The sequence below is a fragment of the Erigeron canadensis genome, chromosome 6, assembly GCF_010389155.1.
Source record: "Erigeron canadensis isolate Cc75 chromosome 6, C_canadensis_v1, whole genome shotgun sequence".
In the NCBI taxonomy this organism is placed as follows: domain Eukaryota; kingdom Viridiplantae; phylum Streptophyta; class Magnoliopsida; order Asterales; family Asteraceae; genus Erigeron; species Erigeron canadensis.
Genome location: NC_057766.1, coordinates 18098620 through 18120804, shown reverse-complemented (window position 1 = coordinate 18120804; position 22185 = coordinate 18098620). Strand labels below are relative to the sequence as shown.

The 22185-nt window shown below is 31.7% G+C and overlaps 2 protein-coding genes across 2 annotated transcripts; both read left to right on the top strand.

The window, feature by feature from the left end:
- Positions 1-3053: 3053 nt before the first annotated feature.
- LOC122604388 lies at positions 3054-4348 on the top strand. Its single transcript, XM_043777282.1, has 2 exons — positions 3054-3304; positions 3349-4348. Exons 1-2 carry the CDS (start codon positions 3054-3056, stop codon positions 4346-4348), a joined length of 1251 nt encoding a protein of 416 aa, XP_043633217.1.
- Positions 4349-18023: 13675 nt separating this feature from the next.
- On the top strand, positions 18024-20904 carry LOC122603112 (serine hydroxymethyltransferase 4-like). Its single transcript, XM_043775730.1, has 4 exons — positions 18024-18761; positions 19680-20070; positions 20182-20283; positions 20366-20904. Exons 1-4 carry the CDS (start codon positions 18084-18086, stop codon positions 20608-20610), a joined length of 1416 nt encoding a protein of 471 aa, XP_043631665.1. The 5' UTR covers positions 18024-18083; the 3' UTR covers positions 20611-20904.
- The last annotated feature ends 1281 nt before the right edge of the window (positions 20905-22185 follow it).

Sequence of the window (22185 nt, the reverse complement as noted above, 5' to 3'; positions counted from 1 at the left end):
TTGTGCTAGTTATAATAAAAGAAACATTATAATTACAGTAAAAGTGATAAACTTGTTGCCCATATATAGTTTTTCTATCACGATTAGAAATCATATTACATATCGAAATAAAAACACTGCTCCTTAATTTTATGATGATTTATTCAAATTTGAAAAGTATCATAATATAAAAACATTATTTTGACATATTGTTGTATTACTCCCTCCGTCCCAATTTAAATGTTACGTTGACTAACTTTGACCGTAAATAACTTTGTTTGTACTATATAGTAGTTGATGAAACTTATATGAACGAAAAGTACATTAAAAACTCAATCCATTCATATATTTTATATTAAGTGTTACATGACACAAACAAAATTATTTACGGTCAAAGTTAGTCAACGTGACATTAAATTGGGACGGAGAGAGTATTATTTTTGGAAGGCAAATTTGCATCTTTTATTCTATTTCCAATTTTCCACAGGGAATCAATTTTCTCACACTTAATTTTAAGCTCTAAGACTTCTATAGACCCCTTGAATAGTTAAAATATCAATCCATGGTATTCAGACATAATTTTGATGTTGTTTTTGAGTTTGAAGATATTTTGGTTAATGTTTGTGCATTGAAACAAGTGATAATTGAGTTCGAATATTGAAAAATTTTATCGAATTCAAAAGGAACCAAAACCAACATCTACTTTTGATAGTTTATAAAATTTAAAGGTTTTGTTAAATGAAGCTTTATAAGGGTTCTTGTTAAAGTGCATTAAATAGTTGTATATACTTATCATAAACTTTCGATATGGACTTTTGATATAAAAACGTATAATTTTTTATGCATGTTAAGTAAAAGCCTTAAAAGGCTTGATCTAGCCTTTCCTTAAAATCAATACCCATAAATATCAAGAAATTTTAGTATGGTATACATTGGCACCAATCGCATACCAATATACCTATATCCACTTTGTGAGGGCGCACGGAGTGGACAAAGGGCTTCAAGCAGGTTGGCCCAACCCTCCGGGGAACACCATTGCCGGTCACACGGGCTCCAAACGGGCTGGGTTTGGGCGGTTTAGAAGCCAGCCGAGGGTTGAAGTGTGGGGATGAGAGATATTAGGGGTGAGCAAAAACCGAACCGGAAAACCAAAACCGAAAAAAACGAAAACCGAACGAAATCCATTGGTTTGGTTTTTGTTTTCTAAAAACCGAACGAATCGGTTCGGGTTCGGTTTCATATGCCAAAAAACCGATCAAAAACCGAACCGAATCAATTATATATTAATTATTTAATATTTATATCATATTACATTTATATTTATTACTTATAATTTGTAAATATGTTAATATATTTAAACTTTTTGTCTTTTTAATATACAAATCTATATAAATTGTATGTTTTAGATGAAAACGTACAAGAAAATCAATTCGTTTTATAAAAGTTATATCAATTTTAACACCTAAAAAATATAATTAGTCAATAAAAAACATCTTTATATTTTAATTTCTATATCATAATTTTTTTGTTAACAACTGAAAATTAAATTTATAACATAATAAACAAAAAAGTTTTAAAAGAAATTATAAAAAAGTTTTAAAATCAATTCGTTTTATAAAAGTTATATCAATTTTAACACCTAAAAAATATAATTAGTCAATAAAAAACATCTTTATATTTTAATTTCTATATCATAATTTTTTTGTTAACAACTGAAAATTAAATTTATAACATAATAAACAAAAAAGTTTTAAAAGAAATTATAATAAAGATCGAACAAAAACCGAAACCAATCCAAACCAAACCAAAAAACCAACAAACCGAACCGAACAAAAACCGAATCCAATGGATTGGGTTTTCTAAAAACTGAATGGATCGGTTATGGTTTCGGTTTTAGCCAAAAATCGAACCAAACCGATCAATACTCACCCCTAAGAGATATGACCGTTCAACGGTCAAAAAAGTGGGCCCCATTCGATTTAGATGCAATGGATATAAAAAAAAAGAACTTTTTCTCAATACCCATAAATATCAAGAAATTTTAGTATGGTATACATTGGCACCAATCGCATACCAATATACCTATATCCACTTTGTGAGGGCGCACGGAGTGGACAAAGGGCTTCAAGCAGGTTGGCCCAACCCTCCGGGGAACACCATTGCCGGTCACACGGGCTCCAAACGGGCTGGGTTTGGGCGGTTTAGAAGCCAGCCGAGGGTTGAAGTGTGGGGATGAGAGATATTAGGGGTGAGCAAAAACCGAACCGGAAAACCAAAAACCGAAAAAAACGAAAACCGAACGAAATCCATTGGTTTGGTTTTTGTTTTCTAAAAACAGAACGAATCGGTTCGGGTTCGGTTTCATATGCCAAAAAACCGATCAAAAACCGAACCGAATCAATTATATATTAATTATTTAATATTTATATCATATTACATTTATATTTATTACTTATAATTTGTAAATATGTTAATATATTTAAACTTTTTGTCTTTTTAATATACAAATCTATATAAATTGTATGTTTTAGATGAAAACGTACAAGAAAATCAATTCGTTTTATAAAAGTTATATCAATTTTAACACCTAAAAAATATAATTAGTCAATAAAAAACATCTTTATATTTTAATTTCTATATCATAATTTTTTTGTTAACAACTGAAAATTAAATTTATAACATAATAAACAAAAGAGTTTTAAAAGAAATTATAATAAAGATCGAACAAAAACCGAAACCGATCCAAACCAAACCAAAAAACCAACAAACCGAACCGAACAAAAACCGAATCCAATGGATTGGGTTTTCTAAAAACTGAATGGATCGGTTATGGTTTCGGTTTTAGCCAAAAATCGAACCAAACCGATCAATACTCACCCCTAAGAGATATGACCGTTCAACGGTCAAAAAAGTGGGCCCCATTCGATTTAGATGCAATGGATATAAAAAAAAAGAACTTTTTCTCAATTTAAACCCATTATTTTCAAACCCACAACTAGAAACAACTAAATATACATTTTACACACACTTTTTACACAAAACTTTCACCCCAAACATCTCAACTTTATCACAAAATGGATTCATCTTCCGACTCGTCTTCGTATTGCGTTCCCCCTTCTCTTTCCGACTCATCAAACGGGAGCACTTTTCAATTTTTCCAAACAGTTTTAGACGCGTACGAAAACACCGGAAGCTCTACCAACACCCGTAGGTACATCTACCGAGATCGGGTAGACGCGCACGATAGGCTAATGCGCGACTACTTTGTTGGAGACTCCAAATTCGACGAGCCATTTTTCCGCCATCGTTTCCGCATGAGCAAAATGTTATTTTTGAAGATTGTTAATGATATTGAAGCTAGGTAACTAGGTTCGAGTACTTTCAAACACGATATGATGCTCGGGGAAGAAGAAGTTTCACGGCTCTACAAAAATGCACATCGGCGATCAAACAATTGTCCACGGGTGAACCACCAGACGCGTTTGATGAGTATTTATGCATTGCGGAAAGAACATCACGTGAGAGCATCGAATATTTTTGTGATGTGGTCATTGGTTTATACAAGCCAGAGTTTTTACGCAAGCCGACATCTCACGATGTTGCTCTCATCACACAAGCGCATGAAGAAAGACACCACATTCCAGGAATGCTTGGTAGTCTTGATTGTACACACATCGAATGGGCTAAGTGTCCTAAATACTTAAAAGGGCAATACACGAGGGGTGATCATAAGATGCCGACTATTATGATTGAGTGTGTTGCTTCTTACGACCTGTGGATTTGGCATTCGTTTTTTGGTCCCGCTAGATCAAACAACGATGTTAACGTTTTGATTCAGTCGCCATTGTTTAATTCCCATTGTAATGGAACCGCACCAGACAGTTTATTTACCGTAAATGAACGAAATTACAAGCGTGGATATTACCTTACCGATGGAATATATCCTAGGTGGTCTACGTTTGTTAAGGCATATCCCCATCCAGTCGAAGAGGATGAGAAGAAGTTCAAAAGACTCCAAGAGGCGGCAAGAAAGGATGTTGAACGGGCTTTTGGTGTTCTTAAAGGGAAATGGAAGATTTTGGAGCGTCCCCTCCGGTTCACTACAAAGGAGAAGATTGGGAAGATCGTCACTACATGTAGTATATTGCACAACATGATAATAAAAGACGACGGGAGGGCAATATCACCGGTTCGTATTATGGATCCACCCGCCCCTATTGTTTATGACCGGAACGTGCCGAGGGAGTTACATGACGAAGAAGTCCATCATCGCCAATGGTATGATCTGACAACGCACGTATCGGGTTTGGATTTAGCATACCTTGACGACCCACATGCGCAGCCACCACCAATTGAGGCATTGATTTAGGTGTCTCTATTTAGTTTATGTATTTTTTAAATTATGTTTATGTTGTTTTTAAATTAAGTTTATGGTTATGTAATGTTTAATAAAATGTTTGTTAATTTATTTTATTTTAATAAAATGTTTTAAATTTATATTATAAAATGTTTTATTAAATTAAATGAAAAAGAAAATAAAAAATTTGGAGAGAGTGGAGAAAGTGATGAATGCCTAAAGAAATAAGTTGGGAGGCAGTGACGGAACTTGACCATCTTTTTAAGGGGGGCTGTTATACTAACATCGAGATACAGTTATCCTATCTTCTATGAGAAATGAGTAAAATACCATTTGAGAAAGATCCATTTTTAAAGATAAAGATAATGTTATTAAAAAAAATCATATTTCATTTGGTTGTTAATGAGGATTGAACCCTAAGTTCTTCAAACTAATAAAAGGGAGAAACTTTTAGATATTTTATCATATGATTACGTATAAACTAATATACACTTAAAAACTTAAGATTGTTAATATTATAAAACATTAAACAATTTAAGCTTACTTTTTCCTTTATAAACAAATTTGGTTGTTTACGTGTATCAAATGCGCACCACTATCACTAAATACTTTGATTAAGTTATTATATATTGACTTTTTAAAACTTTCTTATGTAAATTTTGTAGTTACAACTAAGATCCTTCCTTCTCGTCCCTTATAAGTTCCATCCATGCTGGGAGGGTTGGTTGAGAGAGTTAAAAATGAGTTGAAGAGATGTGATTGGTGGGATTTGAAAGAGTTGAATTTTTAGGCTACATGACTCCTTGTGTCCTGACATGAGTTAAATCCGATATTTTGCTAAAAGTAGCTCAATCTTCGTTTTGTTTAACATTGCCCACCCTGTAATATCATCATATCTAAAGATTTTGTTGCAAGTTGTAATTTTCAAACACTTACAATGAAAATTAAAATATAAACATATCTTGTTTATATATGATTCAATTTAATTGGAAGATCGTGGTTTTGTGTTTTGCCAATTTTTTAAGGTTTCATGATGATTTATGAAGAGTAGTTGGCATGTGACAACAGCGCGTGGATCTCACCTTCTCAGATTCGATTATATGTCGGTAACGTGTTGCCATCCCAACATGATTTTTTGGTTCCTGCAGGTTAAATTAAGTTATTATTATTGTGATATAAATTACTTTTTAATTTTTAATATTATTAAATGGATAAAAAGAACAACAAAGAATGGTTTTATTTCATGCTAGCAAGTTGCTAGAAGAACATAATACACCATTGTAAAAGATAACATAAAAACACCAAAACAGTTACCATATAACATTGAAATTACACCACTCCTTCCAATCGCTCGCCACCTTTGCTGAACGATTAGAGATAAAAGGTTTTATATGGTATACGATACATAAAAATAGAAAGAATATTAAATCTAAAACATAAATTAATGGACAAGATTATAATTACTAATACACATAGTTTCCTTAATAATTATGAAAAATAATATTCGTACCACGATTTTTGATGTATATATCACAACGTATAAGTTTTATAGTTGACTATAGAAACAAGTATTGCACAGTTGTGGTAATTTTATCAAAGTAAGTGGTACTAATATTACTTTCCAACAATTATTGATAGATATTTCAAAAGTACTAATGTATAATGTATTTTTTTCCCATTAAATTTCAATATAACGGTACCAATAAGGCCAACGGAAACATGTAATAACAAATATTGGCGTATCAAAACTTTATGCTAAACGAACTCAAACCCATGGATCAACTTTTTTTTAACAGCGAGTTAGGAGTTATCAGTTAGCATTCGAAACACCACAGTGACATCCAATGGGCAGTATGCGGTGCTCGAACCACGTATGCCTGGGATAAAACCCAGGTTTCTCAAAAACCCCCCTAATAATCCACTCCTACAAAATGTCAGAAGTGAGATTCAAACCCTGATGGATTTTCCCATAGTCAAAGACCTTACCAATAGACCACCAACTCATTGGCAAACCCATGGATCAACTTGTACAAAACAAAAGCAAAAGAATGAATGCAAAGAAAACCTATTTCTAAAATATTTCACAATGAAAATGGATAAAAGGCTCAAAATAAAACCTCTCTATCAGGAAGGTTTCCACAAGTTCCGCTCATAATTGATATACTTTTATTTCATTAGGTTAAATCACTGGATGAACAATGTACTTTCCTTCATTTACATGGTTGCTCATTGAACTGGATTATTGATGTGTATCACCCATATACTTTTCAATTTTTTACATGGTTGACCAACTGCTGACCTGATGACCTGCTATAACAGGTTAATCTCTATTTGCATGGTTGCTCATTGAACGAATTGACTAATGTACTTTGCCTCATTTACATGGTTGCCCATTGAACTGGATTATTAGTATATATTACCAACATATTTTTCTATTTTTTACTTGGTTGACCAAATATAGACCTGATGACCTACAATAACAAGTTAAACTCTATACTTACTTTTTATTTTTCCAGAAATTATCTTCATCATCTTAATCAATTTTCCAGACAAAAATTCCGATAAAAATTCCGGCAACCATGTTCTTTCGTTTCAAATTGAACCAAACGTCCATAAACTAGGTCATACTGGGTTATCAGTTTCAGAAATTTGGGTGATACTAGACTTTAAAATATTTTCAGGCGGGTTATTATTGATCAAAAAGAAGAGTGAAATCCTAGAGTACGAGTCATAACGGATTGAGTTGATTGCTGGATTTTTAAATTTCTGAAAAAATAAAAATAGAGATTAACTTGTTATTGTAAGTCATCAGGTCGACATTTGGTCAACCATGTAAAAAATAGATAAGTATGTGGGTGATGTATATTAATAATTCATTTCAATGAGCAACCATATAAATGAGGGAAAGTACATTAGTCATCCAGTTCAATGGGCAACCATTTAAATAGAGATTAACCTGTTATAGCAGGTCATCAGGTCAGCAATTGGTCAACCATGTAAAAATTTGAAAAGTATATGGGTGATACACATCAATAATCCAGTTCATTGGGCAACCATATAAATAAAAAAAAATACGTTGTTTATCCAGTGACTTAACCGTATTTCATTTGAGCTAAAACTACCTTCCAAGCAATCCAAACACCCTCAAATTAACTTGGTCCTTTTCTTCATCATAAAATTTGTGCTAGGTCATAGACACTTTATTTTCTCTTGGTTTTTTTCTCTCTATATATAGAAATTATCAGTCCTTTTTAGGTTTAAGATTTCTTCATAATGTAGAGTTCATTATGAATTGTAGATTTTTAAATTATATCCTAATTACTAAAAAGATTTTGGGTTAATAGTGGAGTTATGCCCTTTAACATTTTGACCATTAAACATTTTATTTTTCACACTCCGGGCTTCTTCATTTTTATCACCAAATTTTGTAATTTTTTGTTTATGTTCCTCACAAAGGTTTTAATTTTTGTAATTGACTTCTTTGTTTTTACAATTTCTCCATGAAACATTTTAACTTTTTATCTTTATCCCGACTAAGGGTATACTTTTGTATTTCCCCATTAAAATTTTGTGTTTTAAGATTTATGGTAATAAAGTTTTAGGTCTTGTTGCTTTTACTTTTAAGGTTTTTACTTGCTTCATTTTGTCTCATTTTTCCCAACCAAAGTTTTTTATTATAAGATTTACGATGTATTGTTTAACCATACATTGTTTTAGTATGATAGTAATAATTGACATATTCAAGTATTTTTTTAGCACAAGTTTGAGTCTACGTTTCGGTGTTAACCCGGTCAAAAGTCAGGTATAACATTAGTTCCAATAACAAGGTACTTATTTCCTAGTTTAACCTATATATATATATATATATTGGTTGGTTAAGTGGTGCATGTTGATGTAAAGAAGATAGTGGAATTTTAATATAAAATGTCAAGGGCAATTCTGGTAATTTAAAGACAGAACTTACTAAAAATAAAAAAGGTCTTTTACTTTATAAGGGAGTAGAGATTAATGAGATTTTGTTAATGAATTCTACAAGTAAAATGACTACATTAAATGACTGAATGAAAAAATCACTAAATGAATACGTAATGTCTATATAAGTTAAGTAAATATAATTTTTTTTTAATTAAATTAAGAAACAAGCATATTTGATTGACTTAATAAATTAAAGCAATTAAAATAAAGTTATAACTTTTTAATTAAGAAATTACCAAATATTATCTAAGCTTGTAATTCTCTTATTTCATATTTAAAACAAGTACTAATACAAGGTTAGAGGATGGATGGTCGATTTCCTTGATAAGCACAATTTTTTTATGTAAGTTTTATAACATTGGATTTTACCAAAATGACTTTTTAATCGGTCTCTCCCCATTAAACAGCCAGACTAGTCCAGTATAAGTTTTTGACCTTGCCTCTAACTTTAAATTCTTGACTTCGTCTCTATTTATATAAAACTAGTTTTTTGTGTTGGAACCACGTTAATTGTGATTATTACTGATCATTTATCATTCCTAATATGATATTTGACGATAACCTAAATCCTTATGCTTAGAAAATATTCGATGGACGTATATATTCTTAAAGACATACTATAGGGTTTTCTTTTAGGTGATCGGAATTTCAGGGACTAATAACACACACATTAAACACCAGGGTTAAAACTGTAAGTTCTCTTATTATAAATAGACTCATATGCTTCATTTTAATCTCCTAATCTTCCATCTCAATTTCTTGTGTGTGTTTTTCTCTTCCTAATTTCAGCTCTAATCATAGCCGAATTCTTCGCTCCCATTATTAATCCATCACCTTGTTTTGGGAACCCAACATCAATGACAAGTATGCTTAATCATCTTACAGGATCAACGGATACGTTTACTTTCTATCATATTTTCATTATTTATACTATACGAATCATGTTTATTCCAACATTTTGTTCCCGAGCATTGCCCCGGGAGACAATACGTAACATCTACACATGCGGTAAAAGTTATATAAAATGAATCTTGCGTGGCAAAAGTTAAAATTTGAAAAGTTATGTGGTAAAAAGTAAAAAAAATGAAACTTTGGTGGTTAAAGTTGAAAATTTTAATTATGTGGTAAAAAGTTAAGAATATGAAACTTTGTTGACAAAAAAAAAAAATCTAAAAGTTATGTGGTGAAAAGTAAGGAAAATGAACTTTCATGACAAAAGTTACAAAATTGAAAGTTATGTCACGAAAACTTAAAGTTATATGGTAAAAATTTTAAAAAAATGAAACTTTGATGACTGAACTTGAAATACTTAAAGCTATAAGGTTAAGAAAATGAAACTTCGTTGACAAAAGTAGAACAATAAAAGTTATGTGGCGCAAACTCAAAGTTATGTGCAAAAACAAAGTAAAATGAAGCTTTTGAGACAAAAACTAAAAAATAAAAATAAAAATTGTTGACAAAAGTTAAAAAAAAAAAGTTATGTTGTAAAAAGTAAGCGAATGAAACTTTCATGACAAAAGTTAGAAAACTAAAAGTACAAAAGGTAAATAAAACGAAACTTTCGTGCGAAAAGTAGAACAAACGAAAATGGTATTGCAAAAAGTGAAACGGATTTAAAAAGTAAAATAAAATTCAAGCAGGCAAGCACGCTGCTGATTGAGCAGCCTGCCTAGTTGCTTTACTGTAGATAACAGGGCTCTAAATGTAATACCCCCTCCGTCTTTTTAAACTTGTCCACTTTTTAAATTTCAAAGTCAGATTTTACTAACTTTGACCATAAATTTTTTTATTTGAGTTACATGATAGTTGATGAAAGTTATATCAATGAAACACATATCTAAAACACAATCAAATCATATCTTTCATCAAATAATGTATAACATAAATAAAAAAATTATGATCAAAGTTCGTAAAATTTGCCCCCTCCCTCCATTCTTTTAATCCATTCTTTTAATCGCCAAACAACTTTAATCATGATTACAAATAATAGTATTATAATTGTAGATGTGGTCATGTGGAGTTCATGCTATAGCCATCGGGAAATTCATGACAAATAAGTGGAAGTGGAGATATAGAGGAGTGAAGGAAGAAAGTCCAATGTCGTAGACTTAGTAGTTGGTTGGTGGGATTCAACCAATGAGGACATACTAACTCCGAAGAGAAATGTGCATGCAAATTATTATTTTTTTACAAAATGATGTGTAAATGTTAAGTTATTTTCTTTTTCTTCATTTTAATTTGATTGGTTAGATATGAGTTTATAAAAACTTTATTTATAATTGGTTTGTAACTCTAGTATTGCTCAAATGCGAAATAGTCTTCCCGTCGTATACACAACAAGATGTAACTTTCATATGGCGATTTTATATTCTCTCGGTACATTTCAAATGTCTTAGTATAAATATCCTAATTTTACAATTTTCTTTTCAAGATCTACTTTACTTATATGGTTGATGTGTAACACGATATTCTTTATATAGCAACGAATTTGAAAGTTTACAACTTGTAACAACATTATAACTCATGAAAGTTTATTACCTATAATGATATCTATAGTATATTATAAAAGAAATAGTCATTTTTATTTATGAAAGTGTTGAAAATATGTAATATTTTCACTTAGCACCCCTTAAAATATTTTCATATACACTATCCCCTAACATTAATTATTAATATACACTACCAATCCATTATTTTTTTCAATATATTTTTCATTAACCATTTAGATCAATTATTCACACCACTCGACGTCGCCTCCACCACCACACCGTCCCTGTCACGATTACCGCCGCATTGCGCGGGTAACGTGCTAGTACATTTGAAAGTTTATTACTAAAACAATATATATATATATACTAGGTCTTTTACCCGCACGATGTGCGGTTGTTTAAAAAAGTTGTTCATATTGTTTAGTTATATTATATGAGTATAAATAATAAATTTTAACATTTATAACTTGTATTTGAAGCATATATACATAAATCTATATTTATCGTTAATGGAAATGTTTGTATATATTGAAATATATAAATTCAAAGTATAACGGTTATTATTTAACTATTAATTGATTAATAAGTAATTGTAATTATTATTATTTAATATAACACATATTATACTACATCCACGCAATATTAATAAACATAAAATTAAACTAAATTGTAATGTAATGTAAGATCATAACAATCTATTATTTTTTGAAAACTGACATATAATCCATTGGAATTTCATCATACTCATTGAAATAAAGTACTTTAATGAAGTTTACATCACAAAATAATAAAACTCGTAAAAAATGAAAAACTTTAAAAAATAATTAAAAACCAAATTAAAATTACAATGAATTGAATAAGTGAAAAATTATGTATCATTGAGTAGGTAACACCGCATTCCTAATTATATGATTAATATTAAATTAATATTAATATAATTAGAGTAGGGAAACAAAATATTTGCCTAAAACAAAAAATATCAAACGTTAGATAGTATCTTGAGTTTTTAGTTTTATTTCATTTTTTTTATAATTAAATTATTGGTAAAAAATTTATAGAAATTCCACATAAGAGTAAAGCTTATGTGGCAATGTTATAAAATAGTTTTAAGTCGAGGATGCTTTAGAATCATTCGGTTAACAATTGTTTTAATATATATATAACATATATATATATATAAATTTTAGGTAAAATAGAGCAAGTATTAAAGTAAAACAAATAAAATAATAGATTTTTCTTCACTAAACATCATCGTGCATCATGAAAATCATCCGGCATCAATTGTTTTGTGAATCTACATGCATCAATTTAATCATCATCAAAGGGTCAAAATCTTGTCTTATTTGTTTTACTTTAATACTTGTTTTACAATACCCAACATCCGATCAATCATAATATGTATGTATGGTTGAAAGGTAAAAATGGGACTATTGTAAAAAATTTTAAGTTGAAAGAGAGATTAGAGTCAGCGAGTTTTGATATAAATAATGACTTGTATATTATTTTTTAAAGTTGTATACTATTAACCATGTTTTAAGATAATATGTAACACCATAACATGAAAAAGGAAATGGTGTATGATTCGTCTCCGTTGAAATGCATAGCCAATTAAGAAAATATTGACTTCATCTCTTGTAAATTGTATAATATCGAAGTTGTTGAGCAAAAAAACCGCAACGTGATGTTTGGTGAGTTTAAAAGACCATGGTGTCCTTTTTCACCAACCCAGCCCACCAACCTCAAGTACATATCTGATATTTCAAGTTGGGGTGATCGAAAATCATGCATGTCTTTACCAACTCAATAATGATGTCACGATATAACTATTTTATATTCCAAATATATAATTTGATAACGTAAATCAAACTTTGTTTTCCATGTGTTCCAGTTTAGACGTCATTCTACAATTCATACGTATCAATTATAATTTATAAATCATTCGTAATGAATCGGTATTCAAAATTTCAACTGATAAAGTATTTCAGAAATTTTAGATTTAGAGTGTAGTTAGCTTTTTTCTTTATTCAACAATTGTCAACTAAGGATGTACATGGTTTGGTTTAGACGATTTTAGCCTAAAGTCTCTACCAAATCAATATGTACGATTTTATAAACCAATCTATCCATATTGTTATGTCAAATCAAACTAATTAAAACTTAATTAAACTAGATTGGTTTAGACGCTTAAACGATTTTTTATTTTATTTTTTTGAAATTTAATTTATAAAAGCATACGATAATATGTAGCACTTATGATTCTATGTTATGACATAACAAAATATATATAAGTTTTATAGGACAAAAAAAAACCTAACAAATTGCAAATGTTGCCTACAATTTTTACTGAAAATTTTATAAAAGTTATGTAGACTTGATAGCAATACACAAAGATCAAGATGAAAACATAGATAGAAAACTAAAAAATAATGATGAGAGAAATGGAAATACGAACAAATCATATCATATTATATCTATACAACAAGGGGGTATTAAGAAAATTTTGTTATGAATTTTTAATAATTAGCTTGAGATAGATTTAGCTTAGTAAATTAAACCAAACCGTATCATTGAAAATTTAAGAATATAAGTTTGAAAGTTTTCAACTTTGTTAGTTGTCTACTATTTTGATAAATAATAAATATATAATTTTATTACAATATTAACTATTAATATAAATTCGGTTTGGGTTTACTGGATTGTATAATGTCTAAAACCAAAACCAAACTGTATGAATGATTTATGAAAAAAACAAACCGACGGTTCAAAATTTTGGTTTCAAACTGACCAATATGTCCAATATTGATAAACATGTACATATCATGACAACTTATAAAGTTTAGTGATCCAGATGAACAAGCCATGTATTTATGCATATTTTATATTACATTAACACATATCACAATTCAAACACCTCAAAGCACTTCATATCATAACATTACATATTATTGGGTAGCATTTTAAGCTTCAATATGCATCTACATAGCCATACCACCTCCCGTGTAATCTCGAATATCCATAAGCAAACAACAATTCACAATAAGTTAATTTATTGTGCTTGCAAGTATTCCTGACAACCTAGAATGAAAATATTGACCATAATTAAACATAAACAAAACTCAAATGCACTTTGGAGCTGCGAGCGTCGCTCACCAGAAACATGAGCGTCGCTCGTGAACTCACTGTTCAACACGAGCGCCGCTCCCGTTCAAATCTCCAAACTTACGCGAAAACCTAATTTTTACCTGTAAACACCACCACACGACCTCAACTCTTACCAAAGACTTATACACGTCAAAATAAGATATTTTAAGAGTCAATTGATGACTTCCCACTACCAATCATTTCGGAGTTCATCTACATCAAATCTAGGATCGTTTAATTACCAAAAAACGTTATTGATCGATTATAACATCATGATGATTCAATCTCAACCCTTATGGCCAATATCAATGGATGAAACTCATCAAAAGATTTCATAATGTGATCAAAGAATGATGTATTACATGAAAGGAGGATTAACGGGTCGAAAAAAAGAGGACATTACTGCCCGAAAGCCTTGAAATCGATGGAAACGTAAAGAAAAGCACCGGGGTTTTGAAAGAGAGTCTTATGGAGAATAAAATCTGAATATGGGGGATAATAGGTCATGCATATGACCTATATCTACTGTAACCACTTTCCAAAGCATGACAATTGGGTCCCTCAACTTTAAAACCTCACATCTAAGATTCAAAGGAGCCAACGGTAATACATAATCAAGCACGTCTAGACCATCTTAACATATTAATTAAACACACTTCATTAAGGCATTAAACACCTTACAAACACAACACATTAATCACTCATGTGCATTAAATCATCTATAGACTTAATGAACACAAGGTGTTGAGTTAACGACTCAAGTCAACCGTTAAATAAAAGTTTGAGATATTACAACCTTTTTCAAAAAATATTAGCCTCAATTTTAAAAAGCCATCATCATTTCGCGAATAAAGACATCCATTTGTTATAGAGAACCCACCCTAAGCCATTTCGAGTCTAAAATCTGTTGTTGTGATTTCGATTCTACGTTGTAATTGTAATTTTGCTAATTAACGTCTTGTTAATTCGCCTCGTTAATTAGTATAGTTATTTATGCCGTTTAAAAAATGTTTGAAAGATGGAAATGAAACGATGTTATATATTAATTTTATTTATAAAAGTTTTAGAAAATAATATGTTAAAATAATATCGATAAAGTAGATCCAAACTTGCCATTTTGGCCATTTTAAAATGTCAAAACTTTTAAACTTTGCTAGTTATGCAACCACTACAAGTCTACAACTCTAAAGACGTGGACATTCTAAGACAATTTGTTACCAAAATAACTTTTAAGTACCCCCCTTTAACTTACGCATCTTGCCAACTGATACATCAAGAAATTATTTAATTTAAGATTACATTAGAATTTGATGATAGAGATTTAAACTTTTTTTTTTTTAACGTTAATTTAATGAAACAAGTAAATAAATCAACAGCTTTTTCCATGAAGTTTTTAAAATATGTAAATCAAATAACCTCTAAAAGTTATCTAAATATATCAAATACATTTTTTGTTAAGCTAATTAGCCAAAAAAGTGGGATGTGGCATGTCACAACCTACTTGGATATTACATTAGGGTGCATGGGTTGTAAGTCGTCTTGAGTCAAACGTATGTTTAATTTTATATAAAATCTAACCATGAATGACGACTTTTTATTGAAAAAAAAAATTAGCCAAAAATGTTCAAAAGTTTGACCCCGAACACCACTAAAAAGATATAAAATAAATTCTCAGCGCTTACAAAGTGGTTAAGCAATCCCTTGTTGTTACCAAGTAACAAGGCCCCCCTAAAACCTTCGTTGCTGAGCAAAATGGCCTAGCGTTACACACGAGCTCCTTTTTAACTGGTCGTGGCCGAGCAAAGTGCCCCAACGTTGTTCTGACAAATATATATATATATATATATATGATGTAATTCTTTCTGCAGCTTTAGTTGTTTTAAGATGAAATAAATATAATTACTCGAGTTAACTATCTCTGTCATTGTCTAAGACTGTCACCTGATATATGATTTGATGTCATTACGAGAAAGGGAAAAAATATTTTAACGGTAAACCTCTCATAGCATCAAGTGTGCAAAACAAAGGGTCGACTCAAATCATTTGGGCCTAAAGAGAAAGCTTATAACGAGACCTTAATTAATAGTTACAGATAATAAGCTTATTTTATTAGTTTTGTTGATTGCAACATTCCTATTACAATTTTATAACTAGTTAGGAATGATAACTCATTCTCAAATTACACACAATGGGTTAATAGTATTCTACTAGCTAATTATCCAAAGTTCAATCCGGGAATAATACTCATAATATAAGTTTTGTAAAAGTATATCTTCGATATTGAAGTTGTGACAGTCTAACGGTAATCATAACCTCGTAATAGTATACTTTATGTTACAAATAAATTTAATTAGCTTATTAACCCGTATGATATGCTAAAAGTTTAAAATTTTGTTATGATAAAATTACTTAGATGATGAAAATATAAAAGTCCATGTATAAAATATTAGAGTTTTAAAAAGAAAATGAAAACATTTTATGTCAAAAAAAAACATCATAAATAACAAAAATAAAAATAAAATAGACTTTAATTAGGAAGGTGTTTTAACATCATAAATAAATTAAATAAAAAAGAACTATTTTAAAAAAAAATTTGGAGGTAACAACTAAACTATTTTTGTAAAATGTGATGTCATAATAATTTTGTTTTATTTAATATATATATAGAGAGAAGATAGGAAACAAAGTTGTTTAATTTCACAATTGTTCTACATGATCCTTAATATATATTTAACTAAAAGCATGGTTATAGATTTGTATTGCTAGAATGAAGCAAAAGTAATACATCAATTGCTAACCACAAAGTAAATCAAATTAAAATTTAGTAATGTTGGGCATCGCTAATAATTTTGACCCTCTTTAAACTTCGAGCTAATCGTTAAATTTAGTTATTGCCAATATAAAATGCATCTATAATATGTGGAACATAAAATCTTATTGCCACAACATGTTTAATATTTCCTAGTTTTTGTGATAATAAGTTGAAAGCTAGGCATTGTTTTCATATGCTTTTAAGGATGACGGGATGGTGGGTGGGTGGATGGTTTTTTTTTTTTTTTTTTTTTTTTCCGTAAAGTTAGTTTCGATTTAGACGTGCTGGAGACAATTTTAACCATCTATTTGCTGTACCTTCAACTCCCTCCTCATAGAAAATACCTTGAAATGAGAAACCCAAAACTCTAACACAAAACTTAGGGGAAAAACTCACCTTGGGGCCAACATAATGATGAGGTGGTGGGTGGATGTTCTCATGTGCATTTAACTCTTTATTTTTTTACCTATTGATTTTTCACATATATTTAAACATATAACACAGTAAATAATCTTTAGTAATCATTATTTTCTAAGTTTTTATGGTTATCATTTGAACAGTATAGACATAGAAATGGATAATCTTAAATGCAACTTAACATGTATAAAAATTATATTTTTTATAAAAAAATATCATTTAAATTTTATCCTAAATATATAACTAGATCATGGACTTTATATACAACATTTAGGGTTTTATTAAAGCCTAAAACAAGATCCTTAAAGCCTTTAACCACTAGCAATACAATATCTCAAACAATCCCAAAATCAATTTATAGTTTGCATCATTTATCTCATCGCATCACAAACACATTACTTTCATTCATGTTGTGCATTAGTCATACTTCAAACAAGTTAAACACAACTTTTTTACGTAAGTTGCGTGAGTGAAAAAAATATAAAACTACACCCATTGATATCAAGATCAACAATGACATCAGATAAAACATACTAACCATCTTTATTTCCTTAATGTCGTGTCAGATTACTCATCCGATCTTCTTCACCAAGTCACCATTTCACATTTTCACCGACACCAATCAAAGACAATAAAACTAGATAAACAAGCTTCTATCTTGTCGTTTTATATTCTTGTTAATAGTAATTTTAGTTACTTATAAACATCTAAAATATATCAAAAATGTTTTTAGCTAATAGCCCAAAAAAACCACAAGGACTAAAAATGGAAGCTCTGAAAACTTGGAGTCTACTACTTCACCAAACATTTGCCTATAAAAGGCATCCTCCCAATCTCAAATGACCTCGAACCACCAATCTTTCTCTTCTCTCTCTCCCCCCAACCACCACTCTCTTTTCAAACCCCCGTCGCCATGGACCCTGTGAATGCGTGGGGAAACACTCCCTTGGACCAAACCGACCCCGAAATATTCGACCTGATCGAAAAGGAAAAGAGAAGGCAATGCCGCGGGATCGAACTCATCGCATCAGAAAACTTCACATCATTTGCAGTCATCGAAGCATTAGGCTCCCCATTAACCAACAAATACTCTGAGGGCATGCCCGGAAACCGATACTACGGCGGCAACGAATACATCGACCAAATCGAAAACCTGTGCCGCAGCCGAGCTCTGCAGGCGTACAGACTGGACCCATCTTCATGGGGTGTGAATGTGCAGCCGTACTCTGGATCACCTGCAAACTTTGCAGCATACACTGCATTGCTGAACCCACATGACAGAATAATGGGTCTGGATCTTCCATCGGGCGGGCATTTGACTCATGGGTATTACACTTCTGGAGGGAAGAAGATATCTGCTACTTCTATCTACTTTGAGAGTCTGCCGTACAAGGTGAATTCGAGTACCGGGTATATCGATTATGAGAAGATGGAAGAAAAGGCGTTGGATTTCAGACCAAAGTTGATCATTTGTGGGGGCAGTGCTTATCCTAGAGATTGGGATTACAAGAAGATTAGGGAAATTGCTGATAAGTGTGGCGCTCTTATGCTCTGTGATATGGCCCACATCAGTGGCCTTGTTGCTGCCCAGGTATCGTATCTCTCCTTTCTATATCTATTTTGGGGTTTTCTGATCTGTATTTGATATGTGATCTGTGTTTTTGGGTTTTCGGGTATTTGGGTATTTGGTTGGATGTGTTAATGATGTTCTGATTTGTATTAAGTTGCTTTTAGAATATGTGATCTGCAATATAGATGGACATGATCTACATTTAGGGTTTAAATTCGACACTGGATGTGTGGATCTAGATATTTAATAAAATGAAATTATGTTTGTCTATGTTAAAAATGATTTGCATTTAGCTGAAATTGAGTGGTGACATTTTGATGCATAAGCATTACATTGGTCGCAAGTGCTCGAGTAATCGTGTTAATTATGCATTTTTATTCTACATTTGGTATCTGATTTAATTTGTGGATCTGCATTTTGGAAGTTATGATAAGTTGTTTAGCTAAAGATGTCGCAATTAGCTTTACAGATTTAGATCTGTAAGTGGAAGTTGAATAAGAGTATGAGACTCCCCTGCTGCATTTGCAATTTGCAATATAAGAAGTGACCTTTCAGTTCAGATGCATATGGTTTAGATTTTGGTTTGTAAGTGATAAAGATCTGTAGATCTAGAGGAACAAACAAATGGATTTATATAGAGGTTCTGTCCATTATTTGGTATTTGAAAATAGCCTGCTGGATTGTAAATTCCACATGTTTGTATTGATTATGTCAATCTGTATTATGGGTACAATGTAATGCATAAGCATATCATTTAGGGGTTTTGGAAATTTGTGGTTCGGTTTAAATTCAGGTCCAAAAACTTGCTTCTGGTTCTTCGTGATTAGTTAATGAACCAAAAACACCCATTTAAGAAATTTATTTGTTACGGTGCTGTTGTGAACAGTAGTAGTCTAGTAGAGAGAGGGATTAACAAAATATTCCATTGGGATTTGACAGGAAGCTGCAGATCCGTTTGAGTACTGTGATGTGGTTACAACCACCACTCACAAAAGTCTCAGGGGACCAAGAGCTGGTATGATCTTCTACCGCAAGGGTCCAAAACCACCAAAGAAAGGTCAAGCAGAAGGTGCAGTTTATGACTTTGAAGACAAGATTAACTTTGCTGTTTTCCCTGCCCTTCAAGGTGGCCCACACAACCACCAGATCGGTGCACTAGCTGTCGCGTTGAAACAGGCCATGTCTCCTGGCTTCAAGGCTTATGCTAAGCAAGTTAGAGCCAATGCCGTGGCAATTGGTAACTACTTGATGAGCAAAGGATACAAGCTTGTCACTGGTGGAACTGAGAACCATCTTGTTTTGTGGGATCTTCGCCCTCTTGGCTTGACCGGTAATCTTCATTGGCTCATGATGGTGGTCATACACTCATACTCCTCACCAGTTAACCATTATCTGTAGTCTAGTGTTAGATCTAATAATTACTTTCGTTCTGATTTCGCAGGCAACAAGGTTGAGAAGCTTTGTGATCTTGCTAACATCACTGTGAACAAGAATGCCGTGTTTGGTGACAGCAGTGCATTGGCTCCAGGAGGTGTTCGCGTTGGTATGATTTTGTAAACTAAAATTGAATTTGTCGGGTTTTTTGGTGGTGTTTTGCAATGAATTTAATGGTTTTTGTTTATTAGGTACACCTGCAATGACATCAAGGGGTCTAGTTGAGAAGGATTTCGAGCAGATTGGAGAGTTCCTTCACCGTGCAATTCAGATCACTTTAAGCATCCAGAAAGAGTTCGGGAAACTATTGAAAGATTTCAACAAGGGTTTGGTGAACAACAAGGAAATTGAACAACTTAAGCTTGATGTCGAGAAGTTTTCTGGATCTTTTGACATGCCCGGATTTTCTTTGGCTGACATGAAATACAAGGATTAAGTTTTTGAAGACGACTTGATCACATTGTTTCTGTTGTTAGTAGCATTTGTGGGGTTTTTGATTCTACAAAAAGAATATTTCGTCAAAGATGTATGATATGATTTGGTTGGAAGACAATAAGGTCTCACATGTCATTCACTATTTCACTTCCACTTATAGATTACTGATTTTATTGTATTTCTGAATTTAGTAGAAAAGGATTTGTCTTATTTGGTCTGAAATATGTCATCTGAACAAGTTTTTGTAATCTATTTCTATGCATTTTATATTTCATCTGCAGTATGTTTTATATCACCTTGACAGTGACTCCTGTTAGTTTGATAACCCCTTTAGAGGGATGGCTTTAGCATCTTTTATTTGACTAGTCTATTACATATACCGTCTTTTTCTATGCAATCGATCTTTCATTCTTAGTATGTTTTTTATATCATCCAGGTTGACCCGTTGCCGAACCTGCTAACTATATCCTTCTTTTCACATCTACCTTACCTTTAACTTGATAATACGAGTATGTGACAACCATGATGACACCCGATATAAGCTTTTGATGGATGGTCTTTATAAGTTTATAATTCTAGATTTAAGTAGAAATTTACGTGTTAACGTTGTGCAGCACATTGGGTACTCAAATGAAGTACTGACAATTGCATATTACATGCTCAATGATCCAACACTTAAGTTAGATTGTAAACATGTGGTATTTGAAAAGCATATAGGAATTGGGTCGACAAGCTATACGGAAAGTAAAAATTGTCATAAAAATGTAAATAACAATTATTCATTTAAAATCTTAATGGATAATATTATGGCAAGTAAAATCATAATGAAGAGTACACAATATTTGTAGTGAACTATGAAAATCAAATTGTTTGGTCCGGCCTATGACAGGGAGACATAATGAAGCGACCGGCATCGTCTTTGCATCTATAAAATGTTTTGAATATGTACAGATATTATTCCTAGGACAACGGAAATGCGAAACTTGAGTATATAAAGATAATTTCATTTCTGGTCCTAGCTGATTTCTGCCCATCTTACATGTATCATTTACCCAACCTGCCCATCTTGCCTTCACTATTTCAACATATTGAAGATTCATCGACCATTCAGTGTGATTTTTAAAATCATATTGGGTAGAGCAGTTCATTTGAGGACAGCCACACTGAGCATTTCATCTGACCACACTCAAGCTTCATCTACCGGAGTGGTTGACCAATGTGGAACAACCCAAAAAACCCTTTATATCCCTTGGGCTCTGTTGTGGGCGCACACCGTTCATGATGAAGTTAAGAGACTTCAATGTCAATGAGCCTCTTTTTCGATGGCTCTTTTTCACTGGTTGACGATCTATATAATTCAAAGTTCTCAGTTTCTCACCATTTAAATCAAAGTGGATGTCAACCAGGGGCCTTGAGCGATTTTAAAGTTGAAAACAGGATGGATTCTGACAGCTCACTTCTTTTGTTAGAAGTTGTTGCTTAGACCAAAAGTTGTGAGGATAGTTGGGATAAAGTTGTGATTCTAGCTGAATAATGAGATCAACCAACATGAAGCACAGTGAAGATAATATTATAC